Source organism: Aythya ferina (genome assembly GCF_964211825.1).
Source record: "Aythya ferina genome assembly, chromosome: 1".
Classification (NCBI taxonomy): Eukaryota; Metazoa; Chordata; class Aves; order Anseriformes; family Anatidae; genus Aythya; species Aythya ferina.
Genome location: NC_140296.1, coordinates 124,101,577 through 124,127,441, shown reverse-complemented (window position 1 = coordinate 124,127,441; position 25,865 = coordinate 124,101,577). Strand labels below are relative to the sequence as shown.

At 37.4% G+C, this 25,865-nt stretch overlaps 1 protein-coding gene across 1 annotated transcript in view; it reads left to right on the top strand.

Moving 5' to 3' along the window:
• Positions 1 to 25,865, top strand: part of MAN1A2 (mannosidase alpha class 1A member 2) — a 140,399-nt gene that overhangs the window by 10,657 nt on the left and 103,877 nt on the right. The window contains exon 2 of the mRNA XM_084501186.1: positions 18,446 to 18,701. Coding sequence (XP_084357312.1) covers positions 18,446 to 18,701 — 256 coding nt within the window. The remainder of the gene's footprint in view (positions 1 to 18,445; positions 18,702 to 25,865) is intronic.

Sequence of the window (25,865 nt, the reverse complement as noted above, 5' to 3'; positions counted from 1 at the left end):
ATGATGTGAACTAGTTTGACTAAGAACCGTGTTTCTGGTGACCTTTTAAATCTCTTGTGAATCAGATTTATCTTGGAAGTACTAAAGGCTGTTTTCAACTTAATTATTACAGATGATGCAAGCATGTGTCTGTTTTCCCAGTGCTATAATCACACATCCTTAGTTTCCTAAAGGCATCTGTTCTGCTGTCATTGGTTTCTGTTTGAGTGGAAAATGTTCTCCAAATTATTAAGTAACACTTGTATTAAATTCTGAATTGTAATGCAGAGTGTTCTGGAGAAGAAAATACAGCAGAAGAATCAGTGGACTCACTGCACTGTGGAGTTCTGATGTTACAAAGGGCATGTTTGGAAAACGAATTCAAGTTTCTATTTTTTGTGAATAATTTCACCTTCCAGAGACTGTGGAGTCCATAGCCATTAATATAGAATCATAGAATATCCCGAGTTGGAAGGAACCCATAAGGATCATTGAATCTAACCCCTGGCTCCACACAGGTCTACCCAAAAATTCGGACCATATGACTAAGAGCAGAGTCCAAATGCTTCTTAAACTCTGACAGGCTTGGTGCTGTAACTGTGTCCATGGGCAGCTTGTTCCAGTGTGTGACAACCCTCTCAATAAAGAACCTCTTCCTGATATCCAGCCTGAACCTCCCCTGCTGCAGCTTGATTTCTTAACATGGTCTCTGAAATAGGTACTTTCCAGAAAATGGGAAAATTGAAACAAATTAGTTTTGCTGTTGAAGAATTAACCAATTCTCTTACATTAACAACAACTAATTTAAATAGAGTAACATACCAGGTACAGTGATAAAGTTAATCAACACTGTTAAAGATACTGATTTTAAGTACTTAAAAATAGTGAAGTTGGATCTACTAACTGTCACTAAGTTGGTCCAGATCAGTAAGGTGAAAAGTTCATACAGTATGAATATTTTGCCTATTTATATTAGTAGTTCATACCTGGGATGATGAAAGGGATAGAAGGAAACTTACCTGCATTGCAGTAACTGTCACCCTGGTGATCATAGCTTTTTTGGAGGGTTTTCTGTCTGTCACCTTTCTCATCTTGAGAGATTGATACCTATGGAAGCTTTGTCTTGATCTCTGATATATGTGTGTATATATATGAAACTGTTCTGTGAAGTGGGTGATCAATTGTCACTGATGTTGTTTCAATACTTGTACGTGAACTTTCAAACAAATGACAAATGAGGTGACTGGTGTTGTACAGGAGTTTTTTACAAAGAACTTCTATTAAAAATTATAAACTTGTTTTGTTTTGTTTTGTTTTGTCATGATATTCCCAAACAGAATGAGAATCGTTCAGAATTGTATTGGTATCTGAAAAGTTTTTTTTTTTTTTTTTTTTTATTAAGTGAAAAAAACCACCTCCCCGCACCTCCCCCCCAAAAAAATCAAAACACCAAAACAGCACAATCAGACAAAAAAAAACAGCCCAAACAAAAAAAGCCCCCAAATAAACAGAAAACAGCACTTCATCATTCTTGGTCTTACTTGATGTGAAGAGCAACAAAGCCTGCAGAACAGTGGTGGAAGAGAACCTGGAATCTTTGTCTGGCTTTCACCCAGTCCTGTGTTGTCATTGCAGCATTTGCTAGCTGCTTGCTGGCCACAGTAGGCTACGGGAACAGTTTATTGGCTTATAAAGTAAAATGCCCAGTGGTTTTTTTGTTCTTGTTTCCGAACTGACAAAATTTGCGATTCACTACCACTCTACGTGTGAACCCCAGGCCCTTGGTTAGCTTGGTTTTTAACATTTATTTTGATTTTAATGTATTACAGATATGTAAATCACTTGATCACTAATTTTATTCAGAGGGATATACTATTGGAGTTGTGTAGTGGTTTGCTTGTCAGCCCTTTTCCCCTCCTTAGATGTAATTTACTCAGAATAGCATCTGGCTGTCACACTACAGTGGGACTAGATCATCCGGTCTACTGCTATTACAAAGAAAAATGACGCGTGACATATTCGTGTCAATTTGGCAAGATGCCTAAATGATTATGCTCAATGAAATATGTGACGTTTCAAGTGGTAATGTAACCTGCAGGAACAGTTGCAGGAGAAATGTACAGTACTGCAAAGAAAATGCCACCTTTACTGGTTCTGGAAGGTTCAAATACTGACACAAGTCACCTGATCAATTCCCAGCACACAACTGCAGGCTTAGTCCATTAATTCAAAGTTTTTTGTACTCTAGAATTTGCTGATGGTGATCCTGAGGAAATTCAAAATGCAATGGAGTTTAAGAAGAAAAACACCAGGAAGTGCCTATGACGCTTCCTTTCCTACACTAAAAAGAAAACGAATCAGCAACCATCCACAGTTCCAAAGTGGTGTGTATAATTACATTGAGTAAGTCATAATTACTTGCTATTCCTAGGTTCCCAGGAAACTCCAGTTTATTTTGAACCTTTCCAAGTCCATAGTATGGAATTCCTAGGAAAAAAGCAAGCTATGTAATATTGTCTACTGTTGTAATAGCTAGGAATTATATGAAAGCATAAAATGTTTAAATGCTCCCTTATTTGATATATAAATTCATTTTTTCCATCTACCTTACTTCTATTACTAAGGAGAAATTCTGGAGTCTGTGCAAACTAAGTAGGGTTCTTCCACTCTAGCATGAGACAAGTTGCCTTAAACTGCATCAGGCGTAACCTTGCCTCACCAGCTTTCAGGTGGGTCCAATAATGCTTAAAATGGAACACTGTCTGAGAGTTAGAAATCTTTATTTATGTCAATCTGTTCAAAGAAATTTTGTGGTAGATAGTCTCTGATTTTATATTTTACTTCCAGTTTCTGTTCTACTTTTCCTTTTTATAAATTGGTCACTTATTTTTAGCAATTTGACCCTACCATTTTCAGTTCAATGCTTGACAGTTGCAATAAAATAGGACTATGAATGTGGTAAGTGCTATTCAAAATGGCTGAGTGGTCTGAGGCATCTAAAACAACATCACCATCTCTTCTCAACCTTTTTCTTCCACAAAGACAAGGCATAGTCTCAAAAAAAAAGTCTGGTGATGGGTGGCTAGTACTGCCTCATTTTCTTCTAAAACATGAAGAATGATTGAAACTTAACTCTCACTTTGAGTAGCAAGAGTAAATGAAAGCCTCCGTAAAACTTAATTTCTTAAGGATGAAAGATACAGAATTGCTGTGGATGAGGTTTTGGCATCTTCTAGCATGCACAGAGGTTCTTCATGTCAGAGACAGAGCAATTATTTTCTAGGTAGTGCAGGTTGCTTAACTGGTTAGGCAGTTTGCTAAGGATTAATGTGCTTACCAGCCTGATGAGTCCCTGCTGATGTGAAAGGTGTATGGAAGGAAAATACTAACTGCCTTTCCTTCTTGGAGTGGTTTGATTTTTTTTTTTTTTGATCTGGTTGAGTTGATGTAGTCCAACTTTTTTTTTTTTTTTTTTTTTTTTCCTGAACGTCTTATGTCTTTTGTCAGTATTTTTCTTCTGAGTTAAATTACTGTCTCAGCAATTTCACTGTTTTTCTCACCTTTTGAGACTTACAACAGTTAGAGTATCCTCTCATAACATTAAGTTTTTGGTCGAGCTGAGCCCAAGCTCTTGATGGACTGTGGGTCATAGAGAGTGCAGTCTTTTGGTTTATCAATACTTGTACTGCATGCTTGTTTACTCTATATAATAAACTTATATACATGTACTGAGTTTTGTGAGTTGCATTATTTCATATGTATATATAATATAAATAAATATAAATATGTTCTGGGGAGTAACTGACCCACTATTGGTTTTCTTCCCTTTTTTAATAGGAAAAAAGATCCACCCAATTATCAGTCTCCTGAATCATCATTATGTAGTTTATTAGTGGGGTGGATTTTTTTATGTGGAAACTTACTGGAAGCACTTGGAAGGCTAAATAACTTGTCACACACTTGTCTTTCATCCTCTGATTTATTGATAAGATTAAAGAATTTTGTGAGTAATGAGATAGTTTTGCTCTGTGGAAAAGTGCAAGATTGGACAGTACATCATTATTTCCAGATAGCCCATTGCTCTGTCTTCAGTTACTGATTTGGCTGATTTGACAAGTAGAGAGGTATAAAGATTTGCTGTTCTCTCTGTCTAACCACTCCCAGAGGTGTGGTATGGGAGAACTTTGTGTAGAGTATTTCCATTTTAATTAAACCAATATTACTGTTACAAGAGGACAGAGACTGCAGTGTGGATATACTTTTATGCATTCCTTCTGGTTCACAGTATAAAATAAGTCCTATATATTTTTTTTCCCCTTGAAGTAAGTAAAGGCTTTGTACCATTGTCTGCTGTTCCTTTCCTGTCTGTTTTTCTCATGACATATGATGAAATACCTTCTAAAAGATACTGACATTCTGAGACTGAGATAAAATTAATTTTTTCTATCATTGCTCTATAATTCTTCTGATTTCTCTGAAGTAGGACTACTTTTTAAACTGCTGCCACATAGCAGCAAGGGAGTATTGCAACTGGAATGATCCTGCCAACGCTAAGTGCAAGGAGCTAATCTGTCTTTCAGACTGATAAAATGCTGCTCCCATGCCAAAGCAATGCTAATTAACCATCATTGAAGCTGTATTGACCCGAAGGACTGCATATAACTGTTTTCTGGTGGTGAGAGAAATCAAGAGAAATTGCTGAGACCAGTATTTTTAGAACTTGTTCAGCCTAAGCAGTAAAACCCTAGTGATGTTGACCCACTGCGATGAAGAGCTAGTGTCAGTTTCCTATATGAATAGCTCCCAAGGATTCTTCTTCCTCTTCAGGTTCTGTGCTGTACATTTGAGTGCATGGCTTATGGTGCCATGCACATTGACTGCTATTGTGATTTTAAACATTGATATAAAAATATCAACTTATCATATAGCAATATAGCAACAATTATAGCCTGAGGAGGATAAAACTGAGTAGTGCAAGTGGACTTTCAGTAGTATATTTACAGCACTGTTGCTTCAGGGATGTGCAAAGCAACTGAGGCTGGGTTAGTAAATAGTGTTATAGAAGTTTAGCTTGTGTTGACAGAACATCTGTGTGAGAGTAGTCTGTTCTGTAGTGCTCTGTGGAAACTGCTGGGGGATTTCCGTGCAAAGAAGTCTAGTGCCATCTGCTTACCTGAAAGTTTGCCATCTCAGACTCTATTCTATATGCTGTTTGCTACTCTACCTTTGCAATAGCCATTTTATGTGTATTTTTGCTAGCTCTCAACTATTATATTTGAAAAAAATGAGTACTTTTTAGGCTAAAAGAATAGTCATATCATGGCTATTGCTTTAAACTACTAACTATCTTCAGCTCTTTTTCTTTGGTTTGTGAGGATCTTCAGCTTTACTTCTGGAGGCTGAGAAGACTCATGTTATAAAAGGAGGGAGTTACCATATTTATTGTGGTACCACTTTTGAACACAGGCTGCAAAAAAAGGCATTGCTACAGGTCAGATAGAGTTCTTATTTCTACAGTATAGGGGGGTGGGAAAAGGAAAAGGGAAATGAGTATCTGACTAGGAACAAGAACCTGGGGAAGGGGTAAGTCTGGGTTACCAGAGGGCCTTGGTGATGAAGAGGAACAATTTATTTCTTTGGAATCTGCAGATAGGAAGTACACACTGAACAAAATAAAATAATACAGGATGGCTGTGAAATAGTAATTTTAGCTGCCTTCTCCTTTTTCCCAGAGTAAAAAAAAAAAAAAAGTGTTGTCTGAGACACGAGAAGAGGTGGGCATTGGCTGAGTGAGGTATCAAAGACTTAGCAGAGTGGCACTGGGGAAAGGAGACATTTCAAGCACAGTGGTGCTCAGTAAGGCATAAATAATGCCTTAGGGTGGTAGGGAGTGACTTATTGCATGGAGGAAGCAATATCATTGGGATAAGTTTGAGGAGTAGAAACTAGATGTGATGGTGGGGGAGGGAATGACTGGGGTTATTGATCATGTGAGTTTGTGTGCAGAAAAACTGCTGCTGGTCACTTGGGCTCTACTTTAAGATTCTTGAATATGCAGTTCTGTAACACTTGGATTTCATGTCCTGTTCTCCTATGTGGTCAGCCATTTAATCTGAGTTCCAGCAGTAGTGTTTGGACAGTCAGCCTGTTAGGAGGCCTGATGTGGCCTTAAATGATCAATGATTTTTCAGGTGGCTCAGCTCACCACTGACTGAGTGGCTTGCTGTCTGGTCTCCTGAATACCAGCATAAGGAGTAAGGGAGTTTTTCTTTCTCTTTTTTTTTCTTTTCTTTTTTTTTTTTTTTTTTTTTAGGGCAACCAACGCTCTAAAAGAATGATTTGCACAGAGATGCTAACCAACACAAGAAATATTGAGTTACAGCTGGAATATTGTTTTATGTAATACTGCTGATCATATTATCAATGCTGCTGTTACATGTAAGCAATACTAAAATTCACAATATAAGTGGACGTGCAGACATCATTCATGTGCTGGTTGACTTGATGCTAAAAAATGCCTACTTTTCTGGCAATCAGTGAATCAGTGTAGCATGGCCAGAGAAGTTGTGCTCCTGTGTGCCATTGGAAGAGGTTACCCATGCTGGTGGTGAGCCAATTCTCTTCATCCAGGGATGTTTTCCTACTGCTCATGGATGTGACTTCTCTGCCTTGGGCATACAATGAAGATAGGGCTGTCTTCTCCCTGACTGGAAGTTGGGTTGGTGGAGCTGTTGGAAGAGCTTCACAAGATTTAACCTGCCAGGGCTTGTGCTTACATTGGTGATCTCTGGTCTGGATGTTGTGTTGGTTGTCCAGTCAGTTAATTTATTCTTCTACCATTATTTTAATACAATAATATATATTATGATGCGTATATCTAGTAGTTGCCAGTTTCCAGTAGACCCCTCCCTTATTACTGTTGGCACTGTCTATGTACCTCAGAGCTCTATAATTAGTATGTTTTTTGGTATAAGTCACCTTTTAGCTACAATGTGCACTTTTGTTTCTGGCAGACCCTGTAATGGGAAGGCAGTGTGGACTCATCCATAGACAGAATATTGCTCCTGCTTCTTTCCTCATGTTATCTTTTGGCTGTCATCTGACCCTACCATAGCTAACTCAGGGAGCTAAGCCCATGCAACAAAACTCGGTGAACAAATGTCCAGGGCAACACAGCCAGGCCCCTAGGTAGTCTTTTATGTTAAGACCCTCAGTCAGTTCACCAGCCACTGACAAGTGCCAGAGCTGGTGCAGTGCTGAGTGGGACCTTGTACTTGGCAATAGCTAGGCATTAATCAGCTTAAATATCATGTGAAACTGTAGCCCGAGCCTTGTTTTTTTGCCTCCTGCTGCAAGCTGATACATGTGAAACCCTGTTAAGGTATGTTTCTCTTCCTTTGCTGTTGACCTACATAGTAACTGATAGCAGAAGGTTGTCATCTTCTACAGCTCAAATGATAGGGTCTCTAATGGATGTAAAGCTCCAACATTAGAGTTGTGAATTACTGGGATGCTGAAATGATTATCATACCTGTTAGTGATTGCTGCTTCTTAGTTTTCTCTTAAATATATACATATGTACTTAGTTATATACAACAAGTGTCTTAATGGCACCATTTTTTTCCTTTCTAGTTTCCAAAACTCAGTTACTTCATGCTTTTAAAATTCAGCAACATATTATAGCTCAGTGTTTTATTTTTTTCTTATTGTTATCGACTTAGTATTTTAAATTAAAACTTTCAGTCTGTTCTTAGAGTTGTCAGTTTCCTAGCACATATGGAGAGTGAGGCTGTCCTGGTATATTAAGTATTTAATATGTTAATATTTAGCACTTCTTACTGCAAGGTATTCATGCAGCTTTCTCTGTGATGTTCTGACATACTGGTTTCAGCAAGCCTTTGATCTCTGCTGGAAGAGTGTTTTCAAGCTATGTCTTGTAAAGGTAAACAGGTGAAATCCTGTTTCTCTTTTGCTTAAATTTTCTTTTATACATTGCTGTTTCTGTATAAAGTGAAATGTTAGGAAACTGTTGGTAGCATATTTATTAGTCAAGCTGATATCGCAGTGTTCTGTTAATTGAGCTAAACTACTTGAACACAAACGTACTATAATCAATAGATGTGCTAAGAAATTCCTTTTTGTCTTCACAATGTGAGTATTCAGGACAGAGAATTTCTCAGCTGGTTAAGACTCCTGCCTTAGGACTTGTTCAGTTTCTGGAGACTGTGTGGGGCCTTTCAATGATTCCTGAAGATTTTGTGCATGCCTCCAGGAACTGTTTTCTCCTCTGGGAGTATAATGTACAGAAGGGCGGGGAATTTGTAACTCTAGGATCAGGAAGAAGATCAGGAAAGAAGGGAGAGCAAGGAGATGCTGTCTGTACTGCACATATATAATTAGAGTTCTTTTGTTGTTGCTTTATTCTTGTTTCCTATTCCATCTCCTTCCAAAATTCCTGTACAGAGCTGAATTATGAACCTGCCCCATTTTGGTATAACTGTAAGGCAATGTAGCTAGTGCAGTGAGTGAAGGAGTAGCAAGTCGGTACAGTAGTGCTGAAGATGTAGTGTGAGCTCTCACAGCATATACTGAAACAGATGCTGGTGCTATGCTAAAAGGGACCCATGATTCATTTTCTGTAGGTAAAAAAGTTATGTAAGAACTGCATTTAAAAAACAAAAAAAAAAAAAAAAAAAGAAAAGAAAAAAAAAAACAACCCACGACTTTTCACTCCAGGGAACATTAAAATGTTAAATAGTGTCGGAAGTGCTAGTTGCTCTACGTGTGTTCAAAAGGTTGAGAATTAAGGTGTAGTGGGAACATGTAATTTTGTAGTGTCTTGGTTTTCAGGTGTTTGAATATATATACATTTAAGTAATCTAAAATTAGCCATCTAAGTCTGGCTATCTTTGGGATTCTGTTTAATTGGATGTTGGGCAGCTTAAATAGGATTGTGGTTTTGCTAGGAAAAATGTTGCCATCAAAGCAGGTTTGTTTTAATTGTTGTAAAAAATGAGTATATACTTAATTTTGTGTAGCATAAAGAAAAATAAACACGTTTAGTAAAGAGCATAGTAAGTTTACTTCTGAAAAAGAACAACTTCATGCTGTATGGAAAATGCAGTAGTGTTTCAGAATTTGCAGCGACTTCTGTGATAGAATGCACCATTTTTATTTTCCTTCCTGGTTTGTGTAGTTGGGCTTATGCCTTTTTTCTTATAAGAAACTTGGTTTTGACACTAGTAGTAGGTTGGACATAAAATAATACTTAAGAACTTGATGCTGTGTAATGAAGTGCCCTGGTTCTTTCTCTCTTCTTGAGCATGTTTCAGTATCTGATTTGTGCTATTGACAGCAGTGGGACTGCTTTGTTTGTCCTATATGTAAGTGTGCTTAGCAGATGATGCACTGCTGTTGTATGAGAATGCAGTTCAGTGTAATTGTTTTCTCAGTATCTCAAGACCAGCTATGTGTCATTCTGCTGTGATCAAACGGTAAGTCTTGTAAATCAGGAATGAATACAGCATGCAAGATGTTGGCAAATGCTGTATAGGACTTGAGCGTGATTAGTATAGAGTCTAAATACTACGATAGATCACTATATACATATCTAAACTTACACAACAGTTTCCAGCTAGAGAGGTTTAGAGTGGAAATTTTTATTTTGACATCATTAAGTGTAATAGGCTTCTTGAATTTAAAAGTATCCTACAAGATTTTTGGTGTTGTTAAAATCTTGCATCAAAATGAACTCTACTTTTCCAGATATTTGTTCTTACTGTCTTGCTCACTTCTAATTTTTTATCCTACCCGATGCTCTTGTCCTATACCTATTTCATTTTCTATTTATCATTCCTGTAGCCTATATACTATTTTCACTCAAGCTTCTTCCAAAGTTCTTCCATCTTTATTATTTTAAGGGAAAAAAAAAAAAAAAAAAAAAAGAATGTCTCATGGGGTTACGCACTGGAAATGAAGATAAAATGCTCCAGTCAATATTATGCCGAGAAGGTGTTTAGAATCCTTTTACATTTGGCAGGTGGTAACATTCCTCTGATTCATGTTTCTTGATCAAACATAAAGAATTCTGAAATATCATAAGCTTTTAGTATACTTTTTTTTTTTTTTTTGAAATCAATTCCTAAAAATAGCTTTTTTTTCTTCAGAAACAGCATTGCAAGTGATTTGACAATCAGGTTTGAGACTTTGCTCTATAGAGGCTTAATATTCTGCACAAAAGCAACCAGCTGCAGCCATTAAATGAATTTTCTTTAATCAACCTAAGTTCTGTTGTAATGCCTATTTTTGATTGTTAGTACCTTGAGGCAAATCTAATTGTATGCATCTTTCCATCGTATAAATGAAAAAGATCTAAGGAAGTATTTTCATAGAGCTGTAGTGATTGAAAACTCTACATTTTTGAACTTTACGCATCCACTGCATTTTCTAAGTGTTTTGTCGAGTCACACTAAGACACTACACACAAAACAGTAAGCTTGCTTATGCAGTATTCAAAATGTGTGTAAAGCATTGTGTTAATTTATATTTATTCATTAATTAATTTTTGTTAATAACTGTTGAATTGAATATCTTCCTGAAATAGTTGGTTTGATTAATCTGAAAAATCTGTATGAGCTGATACATGAAATATCCTGTTTTGTAATTACGGTAAGCATAAAATGCTTACATGGTCTCTAGTGACCCTTTTTAGCACTGACAAATGTCCAGTTGCTATTATGAATGCAACTGTTGGAGAGTGTTTGCAGAAAACCTCTGCCTTTCTTCACCAAGTAAAAATTAAGCTGACTGTGCAGGCTATGACAGTGCTTTCAGGTGCCAAGAAAAGCATTAACTTGAATTTAGCGTATCTATCAATACTAAGGAATTTTTTTGCTTTTAGTTTTGCAGTGGGCTTGCTCTTCATGCATAAGGGATGTGCTTCAGCTGTCCAGTCCCTTTGGCAAGTTCTCTGAGTGCCCATTCAATCTGTATTTTTGAAATTCTCTCTAAATATTATTATTCCAGAGCTGCTTCAAAGGGCCCTATCTACATCACAAGATAAAGGAAAACAGTTGGGTACAGATAGATACAGAAGTTACAACAAGCATTGGCCTTTAATGATCAGCCATAAGAATTAGTAAATTTAACACTGGACTTCAAAAAGTGTCTGTATTCTTGCCATTCTGCCAGCGAAAATATATATAATGAGTAACAAGTTTTGCAGAAAGAAAATGCAGCAAGGCAGTGTAAGGATGTAAGTATCTGATAAATGTCTTCCTGACAGAATTGCTGAATGAACAGAACAAGCTGTGAGGGTTCCCTAAACATATGGGTTAAGAGAGACCACGTTTAAAATATGTGGAAACAAGGTAGAAAAACTTAGGTGTTGTTAAGTTCTGGAAAAAAAAAAAAATGCCCAGACACAAGCAATCTGGGTAATGGAGAAATTTGCACTGTTGAACAGAAGATGTGGGAGGAAGATTAAAAGTTACGGTTCATTGGACTTGAAGGTGACACCCAGCTATCTGCAAAGAAATGTTGGAGACTGATGTTTTTGCTTTACAAGAGAGATTGGAACGGAATCTGTGAGCTTCCATCACAGAGAGGAATTTGAGAGCTATGCTGAAAGTGTCTGAAGGCCCAGGCTTTTGGCCTAAGATAAAAAAAATAATAAAAGAAATCAGACCCATCATTACCAGGAAGCGCCAGTTTCTTCTCCCTGTTAACTAATGGTAAAACACAAGGGAATGGCACAAAGCTGTGCTGGGGAGGTTCAGACTGGATATCAGGAAAAAATTGTTGACCATGAGGGTGGTCAAACCCTGAAACAGGCTTCTGAGCAAGGTGGTTGATGCCCCATGACTGTCAGTGTTCAAGAGGCATTTGGTTAATGCCCTTAATAATATGCCTTGCCTTTTGGTTAGCCTTGATGTGTTCAGGCAGTTGAAATGGGTGATCTTTGTAGGTTCCTTCTAACTGAACTATTCTATTGTGTTGTTTATTGTTCACAGGTGGAAAGAAGTGTGTTGCAGAAAGCCTACATGCAGTTTAAGAGCGGTTATTTAGTATTAAAGGGAAGCAACTGTGTCATTGAATTATTTCTCACCTTTCCTTAGCACAGTCCAAAGAACTTGACTGATGAAAGTGAGGAGGACTGGTGTTTGGAGTGGCAACTGTCCTTGAAGAACAGCAAAGAAGCGAGCTAGCAGAGGATAACTTGGTATCAATAATAGTAAAGGAAGATGGGAAAAAAGAACATGAAGATCAAGGGAAAGTGCAATGGCAAGACAAATTTCTGAAACTAGAGGGAGAGGAATAAAAGTGCTTGAAGAAGGAAACACTTGTTTGTGTTATGACATGAGTACCGCTTGTCAATGCCAATGTAACCATCTGCTAGAAATAAGTTCTACTGTCACCTTTGTCTAAAAGGAACCACTCAAGAAGTGTGCACCTTTAGTTACTATCTGCTGCCTCTCATCGCCCAGAAAGTTAATCTATGTCCTTGCATGGCTTGAAAGTGTATTCTCCATATCCTAAGAAAACATGATGGGCTTGTAATGTGTGTGTATGTTATAAAACGGTGTATGTTGGAAGGAAAAGCAACTTTAATACTTAATGTGTGAAATGTTTTTTGAGTCACTGACTCAAATTTTTTTTCTTGTCTATCCATCTGCTGAGAATCCAAACAATAATAAACTGGTTGCTGTCTTGCTTTAGTAACCCTATGCTATGCTTTTTAGTGTGGGAGAGCAGTTGCTGGTCACCAGTTTTCTTTCCTTTATTTTAATTTTTTTTCTTTTTAAATCTTGAATGAACAAGCTTTAAAGCTTTTTTTTTCTTTCTTTCTTTTTTTTCTTCTTTTCTTTTCCTCCAGATCAGTTATTCAAAAGCTTGTTCTCTCACAGCAGGTAAGAGAGACTTGCATTAAAAGTCATCAGGGCAAGGGAAGCTTTCGTGGCTACTCTTAAGTTCAGAAAGTTCCCTACCTCATGCATATTTTTGTAGCACATAAAGATTCACCTACTGATTCTATTATCAAGCCTTACAACTTGTGGTCTTTTCTGAATGACATTTTGTCTGCTTGTGCAGACTGTGTACAATATTCTTGCATAAGCAGCTGCAATAGTTAACTACAGTGATTGTTTAAGAAACTTGCACCTGTTTCTGGTATGCACTTGTCTAGTTTCAGATTGTAATTATTTGGGTCTATTTATGGTCCTTGCTGGCAAAAATAGTCTACTTGATGATCCTTTTAATATTGCTTGTTTTAAAGATGCTACCAATGTAGTTTCACGGTACGTAGACCTCTCTATTTTGTCTCAAAATTTTTAGAACAAGCTGTTGGGGTGACTAAAGGAAGCAGCAGCTTTGCTTTAGGTAAGGTTTTTGAAGAATTACTCCAAATGGTGTGTATTATAAGAGCTTGCTAGTGTTGACTGGAGCAGGGGGATAGTTGGGTAGGGAAACCGTTTTTGACACATTGTGATATGTGTTTATGCTGGGACTGTTTCCAATCTTTATTCAACTGTGAATATGTTCTTAGTTTGGTCCTTTGAGGTCTCTTTTCTTTATCTCCATGATTTATTGAATGTAATGATATCTACACATATTGAACTGTTGCTGACTCTTTCTTATGCTGGATGAGGAGTTTGTTGGCATTTGGGTGCTGTTCGGTGGGGAGTGGGAGGCAGTGGGGAGTCTCAGTTGGTCACACATTTCAAATCTTTTCACAACTTCATTATGTATTTTCACTTATGTCATAATGCCTAAGAACTCAAGAAAAGTGATGTGACTTCTTAGGAGTGAGATTTTTCTTTTGCTAAGGTCATATACTTCAATATATTTGGTAAAATACATCTTCAGCTGGAACATACAATATGACATTTCTTGCAGCTCAGGCTGTCCATCATTGGTAATTGCACAGTGAATTTCTGTCTGCAGAAGAAGCTCTTGCACGATCTACTGTAAACTCCCTCAAATACCTGTTGACCTTTCTCTTCATCTTACTGTTTTCGTATGTTTGTTTCAAAATGTCACTTCCTGGAAGGCTTTTGGCTGATCATATAGTTAGTGCTAGAGTTTTTCATCTTAATATGGAGTCTTTGCATATTTTCTTCAAACACTTTAATATACTGCTGAGTGGGTGAAGGAAAGTAGACTGTCATTCAGACCTCCTTAATGAATCTTGTCGGGTTATAGTGCTGTAGAAATCAAAACTACTATATAAATGTATATAGTAGTTCAGTAGTAGTTTAGACGTGAGCTCAAAACTGTTCTGAATTATGGCTGCTTCATACGCTTTGTTTGAATCTGGAAATAAATTAAGATGGTAGAAAGATTCAACACCAATTACTTGTCCTGGGACTGAGAATTAAAGGGAAGGATGTAGGTAGAATCTTCATGGTGCTTGATTTTGGTAACACAAAATTGTGATAATGCACAAAGCATGTTACTACAGTGGCACACTTTAGTGAGTCACACTTACTCTAGCTACTCATAGTTAATTTTTTTCACATCTTTTTGGGGGATTGTTTTTAGGTACATGTGTGTTAACCACAGGCTTTACCAAAAATTTTATACCTACAGATAAAGCACATTTATTGTAAAATAGTCTCTGCAAACTAGGTTCATGTGGATATACCATGAACATCTTTTTATGAAGGCCTGAAAGGCATAATTATCATGTTCTAAAAATTCCTTTTTTTTTTTTTTTTTTTTTTTCAAAGGATGAGCCTCACGGAAAAACCTGATTTCAGTGTTTACTAGCAAAACCATTAGTAGATCTAGTCAAAAGGTAAATGGTATCACTTGCCTCCAGATACTGAGTTTGAAAACGAGAAACATGCTTCCAAAATACACTAACCCCACACTGAGCGTTTAAGAATCAAAATACTTCAATAATGCTTCCTGTTTCTCATTCTCCATAAGCCATGTCTTTGGTTTCTGCACAGAATACTCTTTCTTAGTGAAACTGTGACTGTGCAAAATGATCTCTAGTTCTGGCTACCTCATTCTGTCTAGCTGCATCTTCCACAAAGCCACCTTCAGCTAGCTTCAAAAAAGCTTTCCAGACTACAGACCTGTGGTTTCAAGTTTTTGAAGGACTGCTACTATTCATCTGTATTAATGAGATTGGATTTGATGGTCATAAAGAGGAGCTCAGTGCTTCATTTTTCATTGTTTAGGAGAAACTGAATGTGACGTGGATGATACTATGAAAAGTGGCTGAAGAAATTCTTTAAAAGCCTTTCAGTCAATGCATCTGTTAAAGCATTTTGTTACAATTCTCATGATGAAATATATAAAGGTAATAGTGCTACTATAATTTTTAACTGCAAACATAATAGCACATAAGAAAAAAACAAAGTGCTAATACAACAGTCTGTGTAACAAAGCTTTTTGTTGACAGCATGTGTTATCAAGTGATGTCAGATTTTGTCAAACTGAGAACAAAGTGTGCCTTAAAGTTCTTGAGCTCATGTGCTGAGCTAAAGAGTGCAGCTGAGATGTATATACATTTTAACTTAAGAATATACTGTGTATTTATGTGATAACAGTCAGGGCTAGTGCGCTGGGGGGTTGAACTATGCATTTCTTGAACGAGAAGCCTGATTTACTGCACTTTGACTTAGATAATCCTTCACCAGAGAACTGTAACTGTCATACACCTTACACAAAATGGATTAATCTATGGGGATTGCTCTGTTATTACTGTGCTAAATTATAGAAATATTTAGCGCAAACATTTTTATAGTCCATGAGGATAGAAATTGTCAAATGAAGTTTGTGAGACAGTAACTGAAATTGTATTCAATTGGTTTTTAAGAAATTTAGGGAATCCACTTTAGTTTTAGTCGGTTTTCAAAAGCAGTTTTTTAAGATTAAGAGAATTAATAGTTTAAAATCAGAAAATGCTAGTTAGTGCATTAACACTTCATTAACGTTTCAGCGTGCTTTATATCTGCATTAATTCTGATTTCTGTTTTGTACGTTATGTTGAACATAAACTTTCATTAACTAATGCATCTCAAAACATAGCAGTCTTTATCTTACATTTCTTTTCTGTGCTGAAATGTAGACTATCACTTTAATACATTAAGACTCCTATTTTTAGAATGATGCATTTAAAATATCAGGACAAGTTGGTGATTTTTTTTCCTTTCAGTTTGTTTTTATCTATTTTACTGCAACTTATCTGGTTAATTTGAGATGTTTTACAACAGGGTTATTATGTGCATCTTCCCATTCTAATCTGCTTGAGTGTCCTTTCCATATTCCCTCTACTCTGAAGAAGTTTTTACCTTTTAATTGTGTTAGAGAAGACATTTTGAATTTCTTCCATTCCTAAATTGGTACATGGCCTGCAATATTCTATTCCATATAACAGCTGTTCTTAGTAGTTATTTCTGATGGATACCTTTTGTGCTTTCTCTTGGAAATCTGAGTATTGGCATACAGTATAGAGAGCATGTTCATGAGGTATTTTTAATAAGAAAGTAGATGGAAGAAGAGCTTTTTAAGATGTGTGGGAATATGCTTACTATGCTCCGCCTTATTGTAGGGCAGTATTTCCAAGTTTAGGTTGTCACATCTGCTCAGGAAAAGCATACCCTTAGACTGTTCTCTTTTAGGTGCTTTTAAAATAATTTTTTTTTTTTTTTTTTTTTTTTTTTTAATTTGTGGGCTTCTTTTCTCTCTGCCCCAGTTTAGATCAATTCTGCAAACCATCTGGCAATATTTTTATATCCAGAGTGCAAGTGTTTTTATCCTTTTTTTTTATTATTATTTTCATCATCTTTGAGATATGGCTGCTTGATTTTTTTTAATCCTTCCTGTTTGTGTCTCAAAGCCCCTATTAATACTTGAAGCATCCCAGTAGCCATTATTAAAAATGCAGTAGACACTGTAAAGAAAGCAGAATGTCTTTCTTCTAAAACATATAAAACAACTTCATGCAAGTTACTCATATTGCCTTTGTTCTCCAACCTATTTTGGAAAGGTGAAACAGTGCTGTATAATAGTCATGACATGATCTATGAGGTTAATAAAAACAGTTCTGCTCTACTTGGAAAGCTCAGTAAGGTCTGTCCATATTCTTAAATATTGCAGTCTAAATATTCCAATGCAGCACCCCAATCTGTTACTTAGTTTGGTTGAATCTCTGAAATGTTACCAGTTTATCATAGATGTCAAATATTTTTAATAAATTTTATAGGAAAAATAGCCCAGTTTAAACATGTAGGTATCTTCTACTTTTTTGTTGTTAACGTATGGTTAACAGTTAATCCCATGGTTGTGTTTTCTGTAAATTTTGGATTGTCTTTTCATTGTCATGTATCAGAAAGCGATTGTTCCTTTTCATTAGTACTGCTTCAACACACTGGAAAAAAAAAATGTCATTTGTGTCAAGTGACTCAGCTCCTACTAAAAGTGGTTAGGCCAAGCTTGGTATCTCTTATGTGGTTTGCTGCATGCCTTCTCTTCTTTCCGTTATCCACTTAATGTTTTTCAGCAAAAGAGTATTTTTTTGTCCAGGGAGGCAGAGGGTAGGGAGTGTATTGTTTTTAATCTCTGCAACTATTTTGGCTTACATTGGTCATTGAACAACTCTATAAAGAAAAATAAAAAGGTTTTGTTATGTTGAGGGTCATGATGTGTATTTTCCTGATGCTTTTAAGTATTTTAGGACGTTTTTCATTTGTTAGAATAACCTCTTGTTTAATACCGGCTTTAAAACAGCTCTCCTTGTTTTGTGTATGAATCTCATCTTTTACTGATCATTAAAGATCATGGTGCAAGATTGTGCTTAGAACCAAGATATTGTTGCTTTTGGCAACAGTGAGTTTCAAAGTCATGCTTTATTAAAAACCCTTATGTTCTTAAATTGCTTTATAATTAACTCTGCCTTTAGTTTGTGAGATTTATAGATGATACCAATCAGAACAATAAGTACTGAATTCAAGGCAAAACACAGCGTGATGGGGTTTACAGCTCTTGCTGCAATCTCATTGTTAATAAGGGCCTTACTGCAATTTTTTGTAGTTATTACTCCAGATCTTGACAAGTTGCACGTGATGTATTATTGTGCAGAAGGTGAGGAAGAGCCCTTTTGATTATATTAAGACTGATTGTTAGATATGCCTGTGCGTATATCCTGTAGTTGAAGTACAGGATGTAGAGCTTTTCCTTTCTAAAGTCTTGAATAGATAAGCAAAGGTATAATCCAGAATACCTTATGGTATATTTTTCTACAATACTTTCACTGATGTGTGTGCTGTTCATCTTTTGAGCTTCATGGCAAAATTGAAATATGTTAATGCACATTTCTACGCAATAAACTTGTCTGAATCGTTAGAATTATTTAGAGTAAACCAACTTGGAATGTGGCTTCTGTTTTGAAGCTGCAGTTTGTTTATGATCAATGTATTTTTAGTAATGAGATGCTGACTAGCATTTGTGTCTCTAGAGAAGAAGAGGAACGTCTGAGAAATAAGATCCGAGCAGATCATGAAAAGGCTCTGGAAGAGGCTAAGGAGAAATTGAAGAAATCACGTGATGAGATACAAGCTGAGATTCAGACAGAAAAGAACAAAGTAGTGCAAGAGTTGAAAAAGAAAGACAGCAAGCCACTGCCCCCTGTTCCTTTACCAAATCTTATAGGGATAAACAGTGGAGAACCAGCAGACCCGGATATTCGAGAGAAGAGGAACAAAATTAAAGAGGTAAATATGATGATGTGGTCCTACCCATTCTTGTATCTGATAGTAGTTATTTATGACATTTAGTGGTTATGTTTAAAAAAAATAAGAAAAATAGGACTAGAAATCTTTTTAATTAACAGTAAGTCAAAAGTACAAATCAAGTATTAATAAATATTGACAGATTATTGCATGTTTTTTTTCTGATATTGGAGTGTTAAACTGTTATGCAGTGAAATATTAAAAATGATTTTTTTCTAGAATTTGGTATTATGGGGGTAGAATGGGGATGGTGTTGTAGTTGGTCATTAAGGTGTGGAACAGGAACGGTGTATCTTTAAAGCAGAGCCTGACTTTATCAGGTTCCATTGAAAGAATATGGTATGATACAGTGTTGCAAGATAAATGTTTATGAAATTGAATTGAAAAGATGGGGGGGAAAATGACCTATTGCTAAGATTAGCAAATTACCAAATTATCATTTGCTTTTCAAAGTAAGTTTTAAGTGACTCGAAAACTGTGAGTTCATTTAAGTAGATCGCCTCATTTTCCTGTAAAACATTAAAACTAAGATGTTGGCCTAAACTTTTGTTTTAGTGGCAGTCTATGCAATGGGAATTGCTGACTGTGATGCCATCTTTTCTACCTGTGAGATTCATTGCCCTCTTTTACCCTGATAATACGAACTTACTATTTATACCAGGCATTTTTCAGAATCTGTGTTTTTAGCTCATCTGATAGAAACATTATGGGACCTCCCCCCCAATTCTGGTTAGTTTTATGCACCAAAGTCAGCTTAGCAGATAGAAATGGTTCAGGCCAGAAGTAGACAAGCACAAATGCTATTACTGAAGAATGTCTGGGGCCACAGCACTTGAAGATTTAACTCATGTAATCACTTAGTTATCATCTGAACTTGATAAGCTCATTTAAAAAAAAAAAAGTCAGTCATAGGAGGGCTACAAAGCTGGTGAAGGGCCTAGAGGGGAAGATGTATGAGGAGCGGCTGAGGTCACTTGGCCTGTTCAGCCTGGAAAAGAGGCTGAGGGGAGACCTCATTGTGGTCTACAGCTTCCTCATGAGAGGAAGTGGAGGGGCAGGAGCTGACCTATTCTCCTTAGTCACCAGTGATAGGACCCACAGGAATGGTGTCAAGCTGAGGCAGGGGGGGTTCAGGTTGGACATCACAAAGAGGTTCTTCTCCGAGAGGGTAGTCGCACACTGGAACAGGCTCCCTAGGGAAGTAGTCACTGCACCAAGCCTGTCGGAGTTTAAGAAGCGGTTGGACTGCACACTTAGTCACATGGTCTAAACTTTTGGGCAGACCTGTGTGGGGCCAGGAGTTGGACTCAATGATCTTTATGGGTCTCTTCCAACTCTGTGTGTTCTATGATTCTATGTAGCTGTCCTAGCAATTGGGAAGTACAGCAGCTGGAGTATGTGACATGCTGTGGGTAGGTCACCCAAGTTAGAATTTTACTTAGAATATTAATGTTCACTGCTTAGCAAGAATGGATTTCATCTAATGAAAAACTGTTTCTGCTTGTGGAGCTGTATGGCTATTTGAACCTACAGGTAGCAAACCCTTCCTGTGAAGTGGTGCACATTCCGTTGGTGACTATTGCAGAAACACTTTTGACTGAAGTTGTGCATATAGTATTGGATCCCCTTGATGCTGCTTTGTTAGATTCCTTTCTCAAAGGACAGCACTGACTTGTGGACTTCAAAAGGCTGCTTTTCAAAACTGAGGAGCCCTCATATCCTGAGCCCTCACATCATATCCTGTGAGATTATACAGATAATTTAGTTTTATCAACTCTTGTTTGTAGGATGAAAATGAATGCTGAAATGATATGGTCATGCAGTTGTCAATTCTTCTTAATTTTAACTGGAGTTTACTGTATTTAAATACCTTTTGAGTTTACCACTGATGGATTTAATGGGTAGAATTAAAAGGAGTTAACCAAGTGATGTGAAAGCACTGAGCACAGCTAATAATGATGAACTAGCTTGAAGAAAACTAAAGTTCCTTTAGATCAAACCTAGAATTAAAGGGGAAGATTGATAATATGCATTACTGAGGTTGTTTTGTCAGAATGTATACATTTGAGAGGAGACAAAAATCTTCTAAGTTAACACAGAATAGTAATTTTCTTGGTGATAAAAATAAGTAGTGAAGTTTGGACAATTCTTTCTGTTTTAAATCTGCAGGTATAGTAATTTGTGGGTGGGGGAATCCAGAGTGATTTAACTGATAGCTCTCATGATTCTTACCTGCAGTTGCCATATATCTTGTGCTGTAAAAGGCTTATTACTTTTTTCTTTGTCAAAGTGTGAATCACATTGACAAGATGTTTAATTAAATAATTTGTCAATGTCTTGTGTTTTCTGAAGTGTGTAGCTTCTCATAGACAGACCAAAGATTCCGTGGAAGTAAGCTTTATCTGGGTGAGTACTTCAGTTAGGATATCGTATCTTTGTGCTGAGCATTCTTTGCCAGTGTGACTATTGGACTTGAGCAGTCCAGGCTCTTACTAGTATGACGGAAACATTCTCTTTGTTGTGAGAATTGCCTTCATTGAGTCAGTCTTATCGGTACTGTGGCTGTCGAATGAATTCCAGAATTTAAGTTCTTTGATGCAGCAGACTGTTTCTTCTACTCCTTCATGCATCTGACTGTAGAATACAGCACTAGAAGGTCTGCTAATGAGAATGGATGAATTGTAATGCTGATGAATGCGATGTTGTTTCAGTATTATTTGTGTGTGGCCTCTGTATCTAATTCTGTATTTTGGCATCTGCTGCATGCAGTGAATGTAATGTGGCTGAGGTAAAAACATGTATTGACAGTGTCAGATGAGTAATATTTTGCCTGAAACCTGCTCTTGGGGTATCGGTTGTATAACAGAATGCTTCAGTGATTCCAGAGATGCAATCCTACATCATGAAATATGCTGCAATCACTGCTGGTGTCTTCTCTTCCTGTTTTCCATAAACATTGTAGACTAATATAAACAGTCTTTGTAGATGAGATACAGATGTGTCAAAAAGAACAAGTTCTGGGAGATAATATCTTAGGCAGAGGTCTACATCAAGTGTATGTAGCATTTCTGATGTGCAATACAGTACGGTTGCCTGGATTAAGATGAAAAAAATTGCCTAGGGAAGTGTTTAGTGCTTATAGAGACTGATCGACAGGCTTCAGAGTTCTAGGTGGTCCTGAGGAGGCAATTGGCTCTTGTTTTGGTTTACTTTGAAGTGTGCTGATGCATATTTGAGGAACTTTGCTCTCAAAGAACAGCATTAGGCTACTTAAATTCACAAAACAAATGTATGTAGCCTACTTCACCTAGTATCAAATTGTGAAAATGTAGACATGGGCGAGTTGATGGAGTCAATTTGTAACGTGAACATGGCTCTTTGCAGCTGGGAGGCAGACTAGTTTCTGTCACTGTTACAGAAAAAAAATATTGCTACATCTACTTCTTTCCAAACAACTAGAAACTTTGTGAAGTATTTTTTGATTACAGTATAAAAAGTAGTTTTGCAGTACTTTAAAATATTTTAGAAACAGTTTGATTTTCAAGAAAACATGCATAAATATAATTAGAAGATGTGTAACGCTATTAAGAGAGTTTTGTAAAGCATTGAAAGCTGTATATAAGATGTTTACTGAGCACAGAGAGGGAAGCTTCTTGAGATCATGAAATAATCCAGAAACATAATCTGCATCTCCCGGTTTTAATTTTTTCTTTGGTTCGGATGTTTATATTTAGTGTTTCACTATATTCTCAATTGTAACTAATTCACAGAACTGTATAATTTGTCTATATTATTTCTAACATTCTGTTAATTCAGTTATTTAATTAAGGACCATTTTTGAGTTGATTATTTTTGATGTACAGTGACAATTTTGAGAGTTAAAGGTCTTCCCACCTGCTTACTATTCAAGCTTTGTAGCACTTCTCTAGTATACTTGACTGATTTAAAAAAGCTGTTTTTCAAAACTAGAACAGCAATTACTATATTAAGAATAAACGTCTGAAAGTCATTCTTGTTGCTACACTTTAGCTTAGTACGAACATTTTGTACTGATTTTTTCATACTAAGGTAAAGATTATAATAATTTTATACAAGGGTAGATGTGGCTTGTATAATCTTTCAAAAGATTTTGAGATTTTTTTTGAGGCTAATGTAAAGAAATTAAGAATAAAACTGGTCTTTTAGAAGTCATTGGCTTCTTTCTAAGTTAAATTAGATACATGTATTAATTGCATGAGCAGTAGGAATTTAGGAAGCTTAATTTCCATTATGTCCTTTAGTGTTCAGAATATTAATTTTTGCCACAGTTAAAATGTAATCACTATGGATATTGCACTGTTTTTAATGAGTTTTGGTTCCTTGAAGAGTTAAATTTTACCCAGTCAAATAAGGAAAATTTTCTTGAATTTTCTTCCGTTTTAAAATTTTCTTTCTTTTAACTCTTTGCACCCTATTCAGTTTTTTCATTTCAGACTAACTTCACACTATTGCTTTACTGCCAGCACTCGTTTGGCAAAACAGGGTATTTAATGCAATAATTTAACCATTCCCATGCGGGTGTTTCTCTATATATCTTATTCTAAACATTGGAATGTTTATTTTTGATTGGAATGTTTATTTTGATCATGTCCATAAATGGTTGTTCTAAGAAGTGTTGAACTTATGGAGATACAAGTTTTACATACAAGTCTGTTTGTATTGTATTACAATATTGTGTTTCCTTTGTGGGTTCTTCTCCACGGGTTGCAGCTCTGGCCTGGGGCCTGCTCCTGCAGGAGCTCTCCATGGGCCACAGCCTCCTCCAGGCCACATCCACCTGCTCCACCGGGGGCTTCTCCACCCATGGGGGGGCTGCAGCGTGGAGATCTGCTCCATGTGGGACCCATGGGCTGCAGGGGGACAGCCTGCTCCACCAGGGGCCTCTCCACAGGCCGCAGGGGAACTGCTGCTTCCTGCCTGCAGCACCTCCTGCCCTCCTGCTGAACTGACCTTGGTGTCTGCAGAGCTGTTATTTACTCTTTGCTCTCCCAGCTGCTGTTGTGCAGCAGTATTTTTCCGTTTCTTGAATCTGCTCTCATAGAGGCAGAAGCAGTGTCACTCATTGGCTCCGTTCTGGCCAGTGGTGGTTCAATTTTGGAGCTGGCTGAAACTGGCCCTTATCTGTCAAGGGCCAGATTCTGGACTCTCCTCAGAGAGGCCACCCCTGCAGCCGCCTGCTACCAAAACCTTGCCATGTAAACCTGATGCAAAGGGACAATTGCTTCCCTAGTCCTGTTGGCTACACTACTTCTGATACAAGCCAGGATGCCATTGACTTTATTGGCCACCTAGTCATACTGCTGGCTCATTTTCAGCCAGCTGTTGGCCCGTATTCCCAGGTCCCTTTCTTCCAGGCAACTTTCCAGCTACTCTTCCCTGGGACTTTACTGCTGCATTGGGTTGTTGTGATCTAAGTGCAGCACCTGGCTTTTAGCTTTTTTGAATACCATACAGTGGGATGTGCCCCATTGATCTAGACTATCCAGGTCCCTCTGCCAAAGCCTTCCTACCTTCAAATAGATTAGTACTCCTGCCCAAGTTGGTGTTATCTACAAACTTACTGAGTATGCACTTAATCCACTCATCAAGATTGTTGATAAAAATGTTAAAACTGGCCCCTATACTTAGCAATTGGGAACACCACTTTTGACCAGCTGTCAATCAGATTTAAATCCATTCACAACTATGCTTTGGGCCTGGCCATCCAGTCATTTTTTTTACCCATTAATCAGTACATCTGTCCAAGCTGTGGGAAGCCATTTTCTATGGGAGAATGCTGTGGGAAACAACTGTTTTGCTGAAGTCCATGTAAGCAACATGCAGAGCCTTTCCCATATCCACTAAGCATACAGTCTTATCATAGAAGGAGATCAGGTTAGTCAAGCAGGACCTGACCTTTATAAACACCATGTTGACTGCATATGATCACCTGGTTGTCCTGCACATGTTGTGTGATGGCAGCAGAGATGATCTGCTCCATGACTTTCCCTGGCACTGAGATCAGACTGACAGGCCTCTAATTCTCCAGAGCCTGCTTCCTGCCTATATTGTAGGTGGGTGTCAAATTTTCTAACCTCTAGTCATCTGGGACCTCCCCAGTTAGCCAGAACTTCTGATAACTTATTGAAAGTAGCTTGCTCATCAATTCTGCCAGCTCCTTCAGTACTCTTGTGTGGGTTCCATCTGGCCCATCAATTTTTGTGTGTTCAAGTGGTGTAATAGGTTGCTAACTGTTTTCTCTTGGATAATAAGGCCTTTATTCTGCTCCCTGCCTCTGTCTTCCAGCAAAGTGGGCTGGAAACCCTGAGAACAATTAGTCTCACTAATAAAGACCAAGGCAAAGAAGGCATTAAGTACCTCAGCCTTTTCCTTATGTCTTGTCACAATGTTGTCCCCCCATCCAATAATTAAAGTATATTTTCCTTAGTCATCCTTCTCTTGCTTATGTATTTATAAAAACATTTGTATTGTCTTTAACTACAGTAGCTAAGTTAAATTCTAGCTGGGCTATGGTCCTTCAAATTTTCTCATTGCATAACCTCACAACATCTTCGTAGTTCTCCTGAGATGCCTTCTCCTTTTTACAAAGGTTATAAACTATCTTGTCCTTCTTTCTTGAGTTCCAGAAGAAGCTCTCTCTGTTCATCCAGACTGGTCATCTTCTCTGCTGGCACATAGGAACGGCCTGATCCTGTGCCTTCAAAATATCATTTCTAAATAATATCCAGCCTTCCTGGACACCTCTACCCTTTAAAATTATTTTCCAAGGAACTCTGTTAGCCAGGTCCCTAACAGCCCCAAATCTGCTTTCCAAAAATGCGAAGTAGCAGTTCTGCTGACTGACCTGCTTTCTTGCTCAAGGATGGAGAGCTGTCATCTCATTGCTGTGCCTGAGATGGCCTCCAGCCATTACATCACCTATGAGACCTTCCTTTTTAACTAACAGGTCAAGTGGGGACATCTTCCCTAGTTGGCTCCCTCACTACCTGTGAGGAAGTTGTTCTCCACACAGTCAGGAAATGCCTTAGTCAGTTTCTTCTTTGCTGTATTGTGTTTCTAGCAGACATCTATGAAGTTGGAGTCTCCCATGAGAATGAGGGCTAGTGA